At 35.2% G+C, this 14,108-nt stretch overlaps 1 protein-coding gene across 6 annotated transcripts in view; it reads right to left on the bottom strand.

Annotated features, from left to right (window-relative positions):
• The window catches only part of CEP152 (centrosomal protein 152), an 88,034-nt gene that overhangs the window by 7,275 nt on the left and 66,651 nt on the right, over nt 1–14,108 (bottom strand). For 5 of the 6 annotated variants that reach the window (XM_041745360.1, XM_041745361.1, XM_041745363.1 and 2 more), the window contains exons 20-24: nt 13,289–13,939; nt 9,830–9,971; nt 5,815–5,982; nt 2,524–2,620; nt 1,606–1,709 (exon numbers count right to left, since the gene is read on the bottom strand). In XM_041745360.1, coding sequence (XP_041601294.1) covers nt 1,606–1,709; nt 2,524–2,620; nt 5,815–5,982; nt 9,830–9,971; nt 13,289–13,939 — 1,162 coding nt within the window. The remainder of the gene's footprint in view (nt 1–1,605; nt 1,710–2,523; nt 2,621–5,814; nt 5,983–9,829; nt 9,972–13,288; nt 13,940–14,108) is intronic. The other variant, XM_041745365.1, reaches the window with a different exon arrangement.

Genomic DNA, 14,108 nt, shown 5'->3' with positions numbered 1-14,108 from the left:
CTTTTCCACAATCATTAAAATGGAATGTTTCAGATCCCTATTTTGGGAGATTCAAATGAGAAATAATCTAAAAGTCCTTTTAGAATGATGATAGCCACATATGTTAAGGAAACAGCATATCCTTTAGCAAAACATTGTCATATTCTAAAACACTGAGGCAAGAAAATAAATATGAGAGGCAGAAACTTACACATTTCAAGTATGTATTATCTGATTAAGAGAGGGAGAAAAATATACATAAAAGTTGAGGAAGAAAAGAAGAAAGAACCAGACAAAGAAATACAGAAGGAGGATATAAGAAGTGGAGATTCATATTCCCATTTACTTATGCTCTGAAAATCCATGTTTCGTTATTTATTCAATTCTTTCAGCAGCACTTATGAGAATCCAAGTAAATATAATACTACAATCCATGTACAAAATGCCAGGGAGGAGGATGAGACTTATGTTGCCTTCTGAAATTTACATTTAAAAATAGTTCACTGCTTTGAAGTTTTCTTTTTATCTTTGATTCAACATGATTTGATTAAAACTACCATTACTTAAGGTCAACATTTTTTTTTTTACTAAATCTAGGGCTACATCCTACCTCTAGAATATCATCACTCGATTATATTAAAGATTCAATTCATAGAGCAATCTCCCTCAATATCCGTAAGCTCTTCCTGAAAATTAGATGCTCTGCACAAAAAAACACTAACTGAAAGATTATTTCTCATTATGTGAAGTGGGACAAATTGGAATACATGTCAACAGAAAACCTCCAACCAACATCTAGAATGTTAAACAATACACATACATACAAGTTAGCATATGAGAATGAAAAAAAAGCTTAAAATTTCACTTCCCAACCAATATGATTGTTAACAAAAAGTTGCTTTGTTTGATTTGTAGTAACATGCCCTGTGTTGGCACCATCAACAACTGAGAAACAATTTGTCTTTATTGATACTGAGTGGGCTTTTCAAAACATCTACACAGATTCTCATAATCTACCAATTACATTTGGAACTTACCTCTTCCACTCATTTTGTTAAAAATGAAACCAATTTTAAAAGGTAAACATACATTTCTCCTGTATCAGCACTGGTTAGTGTTCTGGGACAAAGATACAATCTAAGCAATATTGTAATTAAAATACAGGAGACATTCTACTGAGAAAACATAAACCAGAGAAATGCTCTGCAGGGTATGCTGCATCACCTCTTACTGCAAAGGACCTGAAAATGGCTTAATCTATTACCAAAATATTTGAGAAAGAATAGAATGATGCCAAACTAGATCTAGTTTCTATGGTCTTTAAAAGCTTATGGTAGAAAGTAATACTTGCTAATTTAAAACCCACATGACATTTTTAGCTATTTAAGTTTTAAGATTATGAAATTTTTAGTTCAATATTAGTGCCCAAGAAAGAAAAAGGATAATTAACAATATAAAATAACTCTACCCTCAGGTCACTTCCACAAGATATTGGGCAAAACGATTCATCACTGTGTAATTTAGAAAAGAACAAGGTGGTTTGGCAAATTCTCTGAAATTACTAGTGCTACTAATAAAACAGGCTCAAACCACCTTAAAATCTGAGGACTCTCCTTAAGGACTTACGCTTAATTTTTTTTACAGCTTTAATGTACTGTCCACGAAGTTCTTCCAAGGCCCTCCCATTGCACAGCAGGCAAGCACTTTCTATGGCCCCTTCTGACAATGACCTAAAAATGAACCAAATATTGCAAATAAAAAATAAATTAATTAATTTAAAAAACCAAATATTGCAAATAGAGATTAAATATCTATCTATATATTCTAATACCAATTGAGATGTGCTTTAAAAAAATCATGTGAGAATCTTCACTATAGTTATTTAAAATAGAAGAAAAAGAAACAAATGTTATGGTTATTTATATAAATTATGATAAATCCACATAATGAAAATATATGAAGTTACTAAAAAGCATATTATAGGAGAATATTTAATGACATATGGAAATGTTTATCTTATAACATTAATAAAAGCTTACAAAATAGCTTACACAATAACCTCAGTTTTTAAAACATGTACATGTGAGTATAAAGGAACTTAAATGATATAAAACAAGAGGTTAACAGAGGGTATCTACTAGGAATAGGGTTTGGAAGATTTTCTTTTTTTATAGTTCTTGCTATATAACAAGTTTTATATTCTTGGTATGAACATTATTTATATAATTGATGTTAAAAAATTAAAAATACTTAGAAATAAATAATTTCTTTAAAATAGTAAAAGTTGGGGCACCTGGGTGGCTCAGTTGGTTAAGCAACCAACTCTTGATTTCAGCCTCAGGACGTGATCTCAGGGCTGTGAGATCAAGCCCCAAGTTGGGCTCTGTGCTGGACATGCAGCCTACTTAGGATTCTCTCTCCCTCTCCCTCAGTCCTTTCCACTCCCCCCCCCCCCAGGTCCCCACTCCCCCCCTCACACGTGTCCTCCCTCTCTTAAAAAAATAAATAAAAATAAATTTTAAAATAAAAATAGTTAAAATCTACCTTGGTGGTGTTTTACAAAGTGTTCTCAGTTCCTCCAATTTATTCTTCATGTCATTGTTTTCTTCTATTAATTCTTCAACAACTTTACTATTCTCTTCTAAAAAAAGAAAATTAATGGTATATTGGTTAATCTTTTCTTTCCTTAATCTTCCTCTCCCTGAAATTCCCAGTGCACATGGTGCACATAGAGGAGATTGTAGAAATGGCAGTTGCTCCCTGTATCATTCATTCCCTGATAATCCTAATCTGACCATTCCCTATTCCGATTTCTCAGCACTTAAAATCAATATTACATCCACATCTTGCTTTGGGCTACACACTGTCTTGGAATAGGTTTCCAACTGTTTCATATGCATCTATTTTGTTTCCCAGCTAGATTGAAGCTCTGTTGAAACATACTGGGTCTTCTATTCCCATGTTTCTCCTGGATCCTGGTATACAGTCTATGCTCATATAAATGAACATTGAACAAGCACTGCTATACAAAATAAGAAGAAAATTAAGATTAAGTAAGTACCACTTTCACAATTAATGCAAGATTTTCAATTCTTTGGACTTTTAAAAAGAGGATGAGAAGACTGATGGAGTCCATATGGAACAGAAGACAAAGCATGAACTTCAGAGCGAGAGAGACATGGGTTTAAATCCTAGCTCTGCTTCTTGGGCAAATTACTCAAACTTTCTGAACCTGAGTTTTTTCATATGTAAAACAGAGATAGTATTACTTACCATTAAGATAATAGAAATAAAATAATAAGTCCACAGCACCTTATACAAAGTCTGGCAATACCAATGTTTAATAAATATGAACAAGACACACCATGTTTCCTATGCCACCCTCTCAACACACCCTGTAAATTGAGTAATGAATCATTCTATTCCTCCTAGTGATTGATATAACTTGCATGTTTTTAAATCACTCACTCTTATTCCAACACTTTTCAATAAGTGCTACCAAATCAACATGGAAAATGAAATTTAAGAAACAAAAAAGAAGTAACCATTATAGCAAAAACATTGTCAACTAAAAGATGTACACTAAGACAAACATTGAAATCAAATTATCAAATGACTTAATTCTGACCCTGAACCCTTTTATAGCCTCATGTTTTGAGCTAAGTACTAATTTCCTAGATTATTTCTAAATCTATGAATTACAGAAGATAGCCTCAAAAAGCACTACACAGAATAACTATAATCACAATGCATGGTGATAAATATTATTTATAAATAATAAACGTATCCAGCTGCCTTTGTCACTTTATTACATAAAATAAATATTCTTGATTTTCATCAAATTTTACAAGAGCTACAAATAGCTCGTTTACCCTTCTGGCCTCTCCCAAAGAACTAAACTGTCACCATGGGAATTACAGTTGTTAAAGTTTTTACTTCAAAATTCTTAAAATCCTATCTTGCCTTAAAATAATTATCATCTATCACTAACAGACTTGGTAAGCAGTAGGTGGAAATGAAGCAAGTGGCTTCTCTTTGTCAATATTATTTACCGAGTGTGCTATGTTGCCAGGTACTGTGTGCTAAGTGCTCAGTCAGGACTTGATCCTTCTCATCACCAAGGCTACGCTCCAAAGGACAATATAGACAAAAATTAATTACAAGGATGATATGGTAAATGTTAAGAAAATCATTGGAGCTGCCGGCAGTGTCAAACAGAAGCAACCAAGTTGGGGGTGGTTAGGAAAGCTTCCCTGAGGAAGCAATGTAGTGGGGGAGGGAGGAGTAGGAGTTAGCCGGGCAATGTGATCAGGATGGGAATACTGATGTTTTGGTAAAGGGAGATGAAACAGACAAGAGAAAAGAGACAATAAAATCCATTCTATAGCCCTAGGAGAGAATAAAGGGGCCGGAGCAAGATGAGGCTAAGGGGCTAGCAGATACTAAATCATGAAAGGCTTCTTAGCCTTAAATAGTGTTTCTATTTCATACTGAGGGCCAGATAAGCCACGGAAGGACTTTAAACAAGACAGTGTCATGATCCAATTTACTTTTTTAAAAGGTCACTCGAGCTGCTTGATGGGGAATGGATAGGAGGGACAAGATTAGAAACAGAAAGGGCCAGGAGGTAACTGCTATCCAGGCAAGCAACAGAGTTGACATACAGAAAAAAAGGAAACCTATCTATCCACCTATTTTTTTCTGGGTCACATAATTTTGGGGACCCTTGCATTCAATCCCTCATTCATTGAAACATTTATTATCATCGGCATGTTAACAGGCATCATGACTACAATGATGAACAAGATACAATATATTCCTTATTATCAGGGAACTTAAAGGTTGGAAATGGTATCAGGCAAGTAAGCAAAAAATTAAATACAGAATGGTAACAGAGTAGGAGCCAAGACTGCTATGGGGCTACACAGAAGTGGTCCATTTGCAAGGAAAATCAAAGAGGTCTCTGCAGATAAAGGCATCTTTCTCAGCTGAACCCAAAAGGAGGAGGAAGAATTAGGCTAAATGAGAATGAAAGGATATGTAGGGCAGGGTGACAACACTGTACGCGAGGTCCAGCAGTACAATTCCTGACCAGCTCAGCAATCTGAGCATTTCAAGTGTACAGAGAATGAGCACAGGAGATAAGTTTAAAAGGTAAGAGGAAGCGCCCTCAGAAGCCCAGTAGCCTCCCTTGTGCAAAAGGGGAAGTGGAGACAGCAGCAGATATCCCTTCCTGACAGCACTGTGAAGAACAGACTGAAAATACTGGAAGGATGCCAGATTGGGCCCATATGTCTTTGTGCACATGTCTCCTCTCTGCCTCGAATGCTGTCCTCATATTTCAAGGTTTAGTCAAGCCTTCCCTAACTCAAGCAAGAGAAAGAGTTCATTCATATCCTTTCTTCCAAGTTTACACAAGCATATCACCAGGAGCACTCGGTGCTGCACTTACTTATTAATCTCTTTTTAGGTATCCTCACTTGAGGACAAGCTTCTTGAAGGAAGGAAACAGTCTTGTACGCCTATATCAGAACTGGAATTCTGTATGATGTATTCACTGCTGTGTCCCTAGTGCCTAGAACCCTGCCTGACACATAGTGGGCACTCAGTACCTATTCAATCCAAAAAGGAAGAAAGGAATGTGACCTTTTAATCAGAGCTCCAATTTTCCTCTTTGTAGTTCAGGAATAATAATTTGATTGGAAAAAAAAAAAGGGGGGGCCAAATTAGTTTACCTTAATCCTCAAAGAGAATTGGTGCCTACATTAACTAAAATGTCACATTTGAACATTTCAAGGATCAAACACCGGTAGTAGGGCTACTTTAAATGCTAACCTCCAATTTTTTCCACTACAGCTTTGTGCTTTCTTTCTAAATGCTGAAGATGCCTACAGCATTTCTCCAGTTTTCTTTTCAGATCTTGACATTCCTGCTTTGCCTTTTCAAGTTCTTGGAAGCAGTGTCCACAGCATGAATCCTTAATTGCAAGGATCTTTTTCTTATCTGCAAAAATTAAATGATAGCAAACTTTTACATCAATTTAAACTAAGAACTGAAAAAGGAAAGGAAAGGAAGGAAGGAAGAAAGGAAGGAAACCAGGTGACATGACTAGAGGCAACAGTGCAATCAAAAAGAATGTGATGCTTAAGAGAGATCTGGGTTTAAATCTTCTTTACTTATTGGCAATAAGGCTCAGAGTATATTATATAACCTGAGACTTAGTTTTTTAGTATGTAAAACAATACCAACTATTTTAAAAATTGCTCTGAAACATAATGTTCAGCTCTTATTATTGAATACCATTCCCCAGTAAAGGAACCAAGGACCTTCAAGAATTGGCTAACTCCAGTACTGGGACAAGGGATATATAAGATGAAAGCCAGAAAGAAATTCCCAAAAAAATACAGGCATGCCACAAGGTCGTAGCAGCCAGTTTGAAAGGATCCACCAGTTGAATATGGGGCAATTTTAACAGTAAGTACAGTAATGAATTATAAAATAATAAAAAAATAGAAATTCATGAGCCATACCAATAATCCTACTCATAATGGAATGGATGGGTAGATAGATGGATAAGTAGATTAAGTTGATACATAAATAGGTAAATGGATTGAGGGACAGATTGATAAACAAAAAGACAGAAAAATAAATAACTATACCAACTAACAGGAGGATTCACAATTATAACAACATGCCAAATGCCAACTGATAAAAGTGGAGGGAAGTCTAGAGCTGGAAAAATTATAATTTTGCAAATACCACAGTAAAGATAGAATCAGACAAACATCATCAATGATTACTAAATATAAGGGAAATGTTTATGAGAAGGTGATTTTCATGGTCTTGGAAGTGTCTGCTAGAGATTGCTTATTAGCTGTGAGGTGGGGGAAAGCCACTGAAGAAACTGGACAACACCTTGACCAGGTGCTCAAATGAACTTCACCAATAAAAAGACAAATGGACACTGTGCACCTCCACATGTGATAACACATCACCTATGCAGCGTTTCAGCCCAGAAAATGCAACCTGAATCTAATTATGAAAAAACATCAGACAAACTCAAAATGAGGAAAAGTTCTACCAAAAGCTGGAGGTGGGGTGGGGTGGTGGGGAGAAGGGAGATTAAGTCTTTCAGAAATGTCAGTATCATAAAAGTAAAAAAGAGGCCTTGAAAATATTCTAGGCTAAAGGTAACTAAAGAGATGTGACATCTAAAGATTATACCTGACCCTGGACAGATTCGTGTACTGTAGGGGGAAAAAATAATGAGACATTATTGGGTCAGTTGACAAAATCAGAATACAAACAAGTTGATACAATATGTTTATCAAATGTTAAATTTACTATACTAACGTTATAAAAGAAAAAACTCCTATTTTTTGAAAATACCCACTGAAGTATTTAGCGGTAAAAGGGCACAATGTATATATTATATAACATCCTCAAATGGTTCAGGAAAGGAAATGTTCACATACTCACACACACTGAAGAGCATAAAACCGTATAAAACATTATCAACAAATATATCTAGGTAAAGGATATATGAGTGCTACTTGCAACTATTTTTACTTTTGTAACTTTTCTGTAAGTTTGAAATTGGCTCCAAATGAAAAAAATATTTAAAGCTATCAGGAGGTACAAATGTATATAAATTGTGTCGCACGGTACCTGGCAGAGAGCAGCATACAATAAATAACAGCTATTGCTATTAGAAATATATGGAATTTGTAAAATTTAAATAATATAAAAAATGATACAAAAATAGATTATTACTATTCACATATTGGTATAATAAAGTAGGAACACAAACTGGCACAGGCTCAAAAGCCAGTACCCAAAAATTTGATGTAAAATCACTGGTCCAACAAAATTATTCTTGGATCTTCCCTGACTTCAGTTTCCTTTAAACTGTGCCATTTATGTCCACAAGCATCAAAGAATTAATGAAGCATCACAGTGGTATTATACATGGCATTTATATTTTTCATTTAAGATACTGTTTTAAAACTAGAAACCAGGCAAATGCTCACTGACCAGATAATAAATTACAGTATATTCATAGAAAGGAACACTACGCAGCAACTAGAGCTACATGCATTAGCATAGGCAGGTATCAGAAGCTTGCTATGAAGCAGAGAAGAGCAAGTTACAAAGACTACAGTGAACATTTTTATAATGCTATTAGACAACAAAACAGCTTTTTCAGGATTACCTGTATTTGGTCAAAACATAAAGAAAAGCAAGAGAATAATTTTTAAAAATCAGAATATGTGTTACCTTGGATTGTAAGGAAGTTACAGGGATGGGACTGTGGTCAAATACACAGGAGTCTTCAACAGTACTGGTGACGCTCTAGTTCTTAAGTCAAAGAGTGGGCTCCTGGTTGGTAGGCTTCATGACTTACAAGTGTATCACATATTTTCTTTGCATGTATCAACTATTTCATAAATTTAACTTACTTTAAAGAATTATAAGATATTAGGAGAATATAATCAAACAGTTAGCAATGGTACTCTCTGGTGGTAGTATTATAAAGGACTATAGCACTTAGTATATATTTAGGATTACTAGCCCTTTCTAATGAATTGGTTGATGTGTTTGGTTTTAGGGAAAAAAAGACTGAAGAAAGAAAAATCCTTTTGTACTCTGATTTGTCTTAAGTAAAAACTAATTCCTTTCATATTGATAGGACTTCCCAAAGCCAAATAATATCCAAAATTTGTTGCTACGCATTTCATAAATTTTTAAATAATTTCTCGGGTTATTCCAAATACAGTAACAGACATACAATGACACTGAAAAGTAAGAAACAAAATATAAATTAAGTAGTATTCCCATATACCTAATTAATAATAAGTTATCCTCAACCATCTAGAATCTAGAAGTGAGGAAAAAGGGTCTATGGATGATCAGGAAAATAAACTGTCAACTCTTAGGAAAGGCAGGGGTTCTTTACAATTCTGGTAATATAACTGACGAAATTAGAAATTGTGGAAACTAAAATTATTAACCTAGTATATATGAGTTGTTCTGACAATTCTTAGTTCTTTTCCAGGCTGCAATAGAGGCAGCAGAAAGGAAACAGAAAGAGTGGGTATGTGTTTGTATGTGGAGGGAGAGCAGGCTGCAAGAGATCAATACCTTGAAAAGGACTGGAGCCTATAAAGGATACATCAGATCCTTGTTCAGAATTCTAGGTGATTAGGCAATATAAATCCAATCAGCATGCCTCAGTGAGCTCTGAATATGTCAAGGGGCTTCAGTACAATACAATAATTATTTTTCAGAATAACAACTGTAAGTCATTATGGAAATGTTAAGCTATTAATTTACCAGATATTCAAGAACACAAACTATGTGCCATTCACTCTGCCATGTATTGGAGAGGAAAAGATAAAACACTGCTCCTGCCCTCACAAAACTCACAAATCAGGAAACACCTCTTCAGAAAGATTTCCATCAAAAAATTGTTGAAATAAGCTTCAATTATATGAATGAGAAGGTCTCCGTTATTTGGCAATTCTTTTACATGAAACCTGGGACTTCTCAATAAAGCCAGGGAATGAAAACATGACTATTAAAATTCTCATTATTCTCCTTATAATAAGAACTACTTATGAATGGAGCGAAGACCATGAAAAGATAGAATTCAGAGGGTCTAAAGCAGCCCCATTTCCTAAATGCAAAATGAAATCTAAAGAGAAGACACAGATTAGGCACAAGTAACAGTAGCCACTTATTTACTCATAAAAGTTGTCCACATCTTTGACTTCCTTTTATCCTCAAACCAACCCTCTGGAACTGTTGAGTATGAATGTTACAAAGACCAGTAGGAATAAAATCCCATTACCAGCTTCTGCTTCTGTTTCTTGAAAGGCTAAGGGCTGAGCACAGCATCCAAAAGTAGGTGCAGGAAGGACTGCCAGGACTCCAGGGTCTCCTCTGCCAGTGACATCTGTGGCAGGATCCTTAGAGATCTTGGCCATATTTCTCTAAAAGAGATTATCTTCACAGTTAATGCCATGTAAAAATCTTTACACAATTCTCTATTTAAAATGCTAATATTAAAAATGTAGAAAGAAAACATTGCCTGAAAAAAATCTTGCCTAAACCATCACCAGTACTTTTCTTAGGGTGTTATGTGAATATTGTCATTACTATGAAGTAGTCTACTATGACTGTAATTCTCAAATTAGAACATTATCTGACAGAGGACTGGTGGGCCAACTATGAGACAGACAGGAGATAGTTTGCACACATACATGTGAATTTAAGATTTTTAATGGTCTATGTGATCAAATCACAGGACAAACTATATGAAATCACAAAGGTTCTTGAAAATCCAAAACATTTCACTGCAGTAGGGATCGAACTCATTAGAAACTATAATACCAAACTTTTGCCTTTCGAGACTTTAAAGTAACAAGAGAAAAAAAAAAAAACATTTATACAGTATGTCACATTTCTAAATACTTTAATATACACTGTCATTTTGTCAGGAAGTTCAGCTGAATTCCAAAATTAGAAAGAGAAACTGAAGCTAACCTAAACATTCTGTACAAGACTATTTCTTCACTAACACTTATTGAACACTTTCAGTGTTCTAGTCCCTGTTATGACAATACAGCTACTAAATTCATTAACGGTGAGACATTCTTTTTAGGCAGTATTTTCAGGTTCTGGACAACTACTAAATCCCAGTGGAACACAAGTGATCTTGAGAAAGCTACCTTGTTTAATTACTTAAAACAGATCATATAAATTTGATTCTAGAAGCCTTGATTTTGATTATAAGAAACTCATTTAACTGGCTTTTGGGAACCTACCTATGATATGCATCAGAAGCAGAGGTCAGCAGTTATCGAGAAAATGCAAACTCCAGGCAATCGAGAGGATATGAGGCTGAGGCCAAAAGAAGTAATAAAAGTTGAACTCTAAGGTAGCCAATGTTTCCAGTTTCTGCTTAAAACTGGAGAAAAGCCAGGACGACAAAAAAGCAGGAGCAGCAACCTTCTTGTCTTAGTTTTAACTTGACTTTGGTGGTAGAAGACAGAACACACATCCTTAAATTTGTTTGAAAATTCTGTTCCAATAGATGTTTTTGTTTTCTTTCTTTCCATTATGACCTGTAGTATTGTATTCTGATAAGGCATTCATTTTCTTGGAAACTACATTTTTAATTGATTGCATTCTGTCCATTTTTAAAAAGTTTTGATCACCTAAGTTATTTTAATGAAGACTTGTTTTATATATACTGATCATTTTTTTCCTGTCTTAATTTTCATGAACAGTTCTAAAAATGACAATTTCATCAATTATAATTCATAGTTCTTCATATTTATGGCACCTCTATTGCAAATTTATAATCACTGTTTACAGTCATTGCTTACCTCAAGCTCCTGAGCTCAGATAGCTCTCAAACAGCAGAAGATCAAGTATTCTTCTATGACAAATGCCAGAGAAGGCATTTGAAAGCCATGATTATCTCAGGAATAGAATCTAATCCCACCCAACAAAAGTCTAAGTTCTTAACCAAATTATGTGGTTCTATCTTCACAGACATGTGGGCTACATTAAGTCATACAGATGATTTTCACACTGCCATAGCACAATTATAAGCCCAATACAGAGACCCTAGGATTGATTATATATTAATAGCAGAGGAACAGTATTATATTTTCCTGATTTTTGTAGCAGAGATTGCCTTCTCAGGAAAGTAAACCTGAAAGCATAAAACATGATTTTCCATCACTGCTTATGCTTATAACTGGCTATAACTAATTCTTCATTATTTTTTTCCAAAAATTTTCAGTTGAGTAGTATAAGCAGTATTCATGGAAAGTGTGATTTTTTTTTAAAGATTTTATTTATTTATTCATGAGAGACACACAGAGAGAAAGAAAGAGAGAGGCAGAGACACAAGCAGAGGGAGAAGCAGGCTTCATGCAGGGAGCCTGATGTGGGACTTGATCCCAGGTCTCCAGGATCACACCCTGGGCTGAAGGCGGCGCTAAACCGCTGAGCCACCCAGGGATCCCCATGGGAAGTGTGATCTTACTGTGTTATTTTTACATTGAAAACAACTCTTAACAACTCTACAAAACCCAAGGAATTAGGCCAGACATTTGTACCTTCTTTTTAGATAAGCAACTATAATATATGACTACATAGGTAACAGACTAGTTATCCTCAAGTGTGGAACTGGAACTTAGATTTTTTTCTTCAGTTTATAACTCTTCCCAGTAAGTATTAAAACCAAATGTTCAATCTTGGCCTTGAAAAATTGTTCATCATGATATCTTAATGAAACTTTACTTTATTTTAAGATTTTTATTTATTTATTTATTCATGAGAGACATAGAGAGGCAAAGACACTGGCAGAGGGAGAAGCAGGCTCCCCCTGCTGAGCAGGGAGCGCCACATGGAGCTTGAACCCAGGACCCCAGGATCACGACCCACGCTGACCCAAGCCAAAAGTAGACACTCAACCACTGAGTCACCCAGGCATCCCATGAAACTTAACTCTTTCGTCTCCTCTCAGACAAACCTTATTATGTCAGCAATTTTTTTTCCACCTCTAATTCCAAATGTTGAAATTGGCTGACACAATGCCTACATATCATTCTGGATTTTTCATGCATATCTCATTTCTTTAATCATAAGCCAGCAAGACTTCAGTTTTTTCAGATCTTCCACAGAAACTAAAAGCTGGTGTCAGAGACTATTTAGACAACTAAAAGGATACAATTAACTCATTTTACATGTCACATATAGTACACCAACAAAACTGGGATTCAGAGTTTTGTGTGAGTGAGCCATACTTCTAATTGCTTGTTTCAACAACAATATTTTTTGTACTTGGTTGGCATTTTTTGGCCTTTGTGACACATATTCCTGGAGGGCAAGAAACAGGCTTCCAAACTCTTTAGAAGCTCTTAAGAAACCCTAGTTTAATACAATGCATATTTCTTGAAGTGGTCATGCCCAAAAAACAAAAACAGGAATGAAAGTTATTCAGTTTTTCATAGCTCAGGCCCCTACAAAGAACGGCATATATTTTTTAGGAAAGAGGTCTAGTGCCTAAAAGCTCTGCCTCATATCTGTAGCACTCTGAAGAAGCAAAAGTTTTTTTGGCAAAAAGAAATAAGATTCTTTGGATTCACTACAAAAAGTTGTTAAGCTACTGGTAAAAACACAAGTTTTATGTCTATAAAACTGTAAAACGAAGAAAGGAAAAAAATACCATTTGCAACTTCTACAATCACCTTTGATGTTTATTAATAGTGCTTTTCACTTATCAGGAACATACCTTTTCCCACTCTGAGTTGGTACTTTCTATAGCTAGGGAGAGGATATCTTGAAATGCTTTCTGTATGCAGGCCTTTAGTTTTTCAAAATATTGTGCAGATACCCATTTTGAAGAACAAGTTGAAATGAGTTCCAAGAGTTGCTTGTCCTCTGAACCACTGACATGTTCCTTTTGGGTGTCCTTCAAGAGAAATTCAAGTATACTGAGGATGTCTTCCTCATACTGATAGATTTCCAGTTGGATCCGCCTGGCTTCCTGCATGGCCCATTCTCTACGACTCTGGTCTAGACATGTTTGCAATTCTGTCTCCTTCTGAAGAAGTAGTTCAGTTTTTTGTTTCACAAAGTCTTCTTTGGCTGCTGCAAGCACCTCATTAATTTTATTTCGATGATCATCTAAAAATTGCCGGTAATCTTGCTCATTTTGTTCCTGAATTCTGTGGATTTCTTCTTGCTTTTCTTTGTTCCATTCACTCCGGGCCTTCGCCAGCTCAGCCCTGACAACCACAGGGACTTCCTCGTTCTTTAACTCAAGCTCTCTCTGAAGAGAATGAATCTTCTCTTCCAATTCTTTTCCAGGTATTCCACTTTTTTTCATATTTTCAAGCTCGCTTTTCCATTTCTCTTTAGCTTCAGAAATAGCAAATGATATCTAAAAGATATAATGATGTACATTTAAAATCTTTAGGATGTCCTCATGAATTAAAAAATAAAAGTAACTATTTGGGATAAGACATTGCTCCTAAAATATACTTATACTATACTCAAAGATCCTTTCCTTCACTGTTTTTAAAATACTTCATTTATTTATTTGAGAGAGG

The sequence above is a fragment of the Vulpes lagopus genome, chromosome 2 (genome assembly GCF_018345385.1).
Source record: "Vulpes lagopus strain Blue_001 chromosome 2, ASM1834538v1, whole genome shotgun sequence".
Taxonomy (NCBI): Eukaryota; Metazoa; Chordata; class Mammalia; order Carnivora; family Canidae; genus Vulpes; species Vulpes lagopus.
The sequence above is the reverse complement of the archived record's forward strand: the minus strand, read 5'-3'. Positions and strand labels throughout refer to the sequence as shown.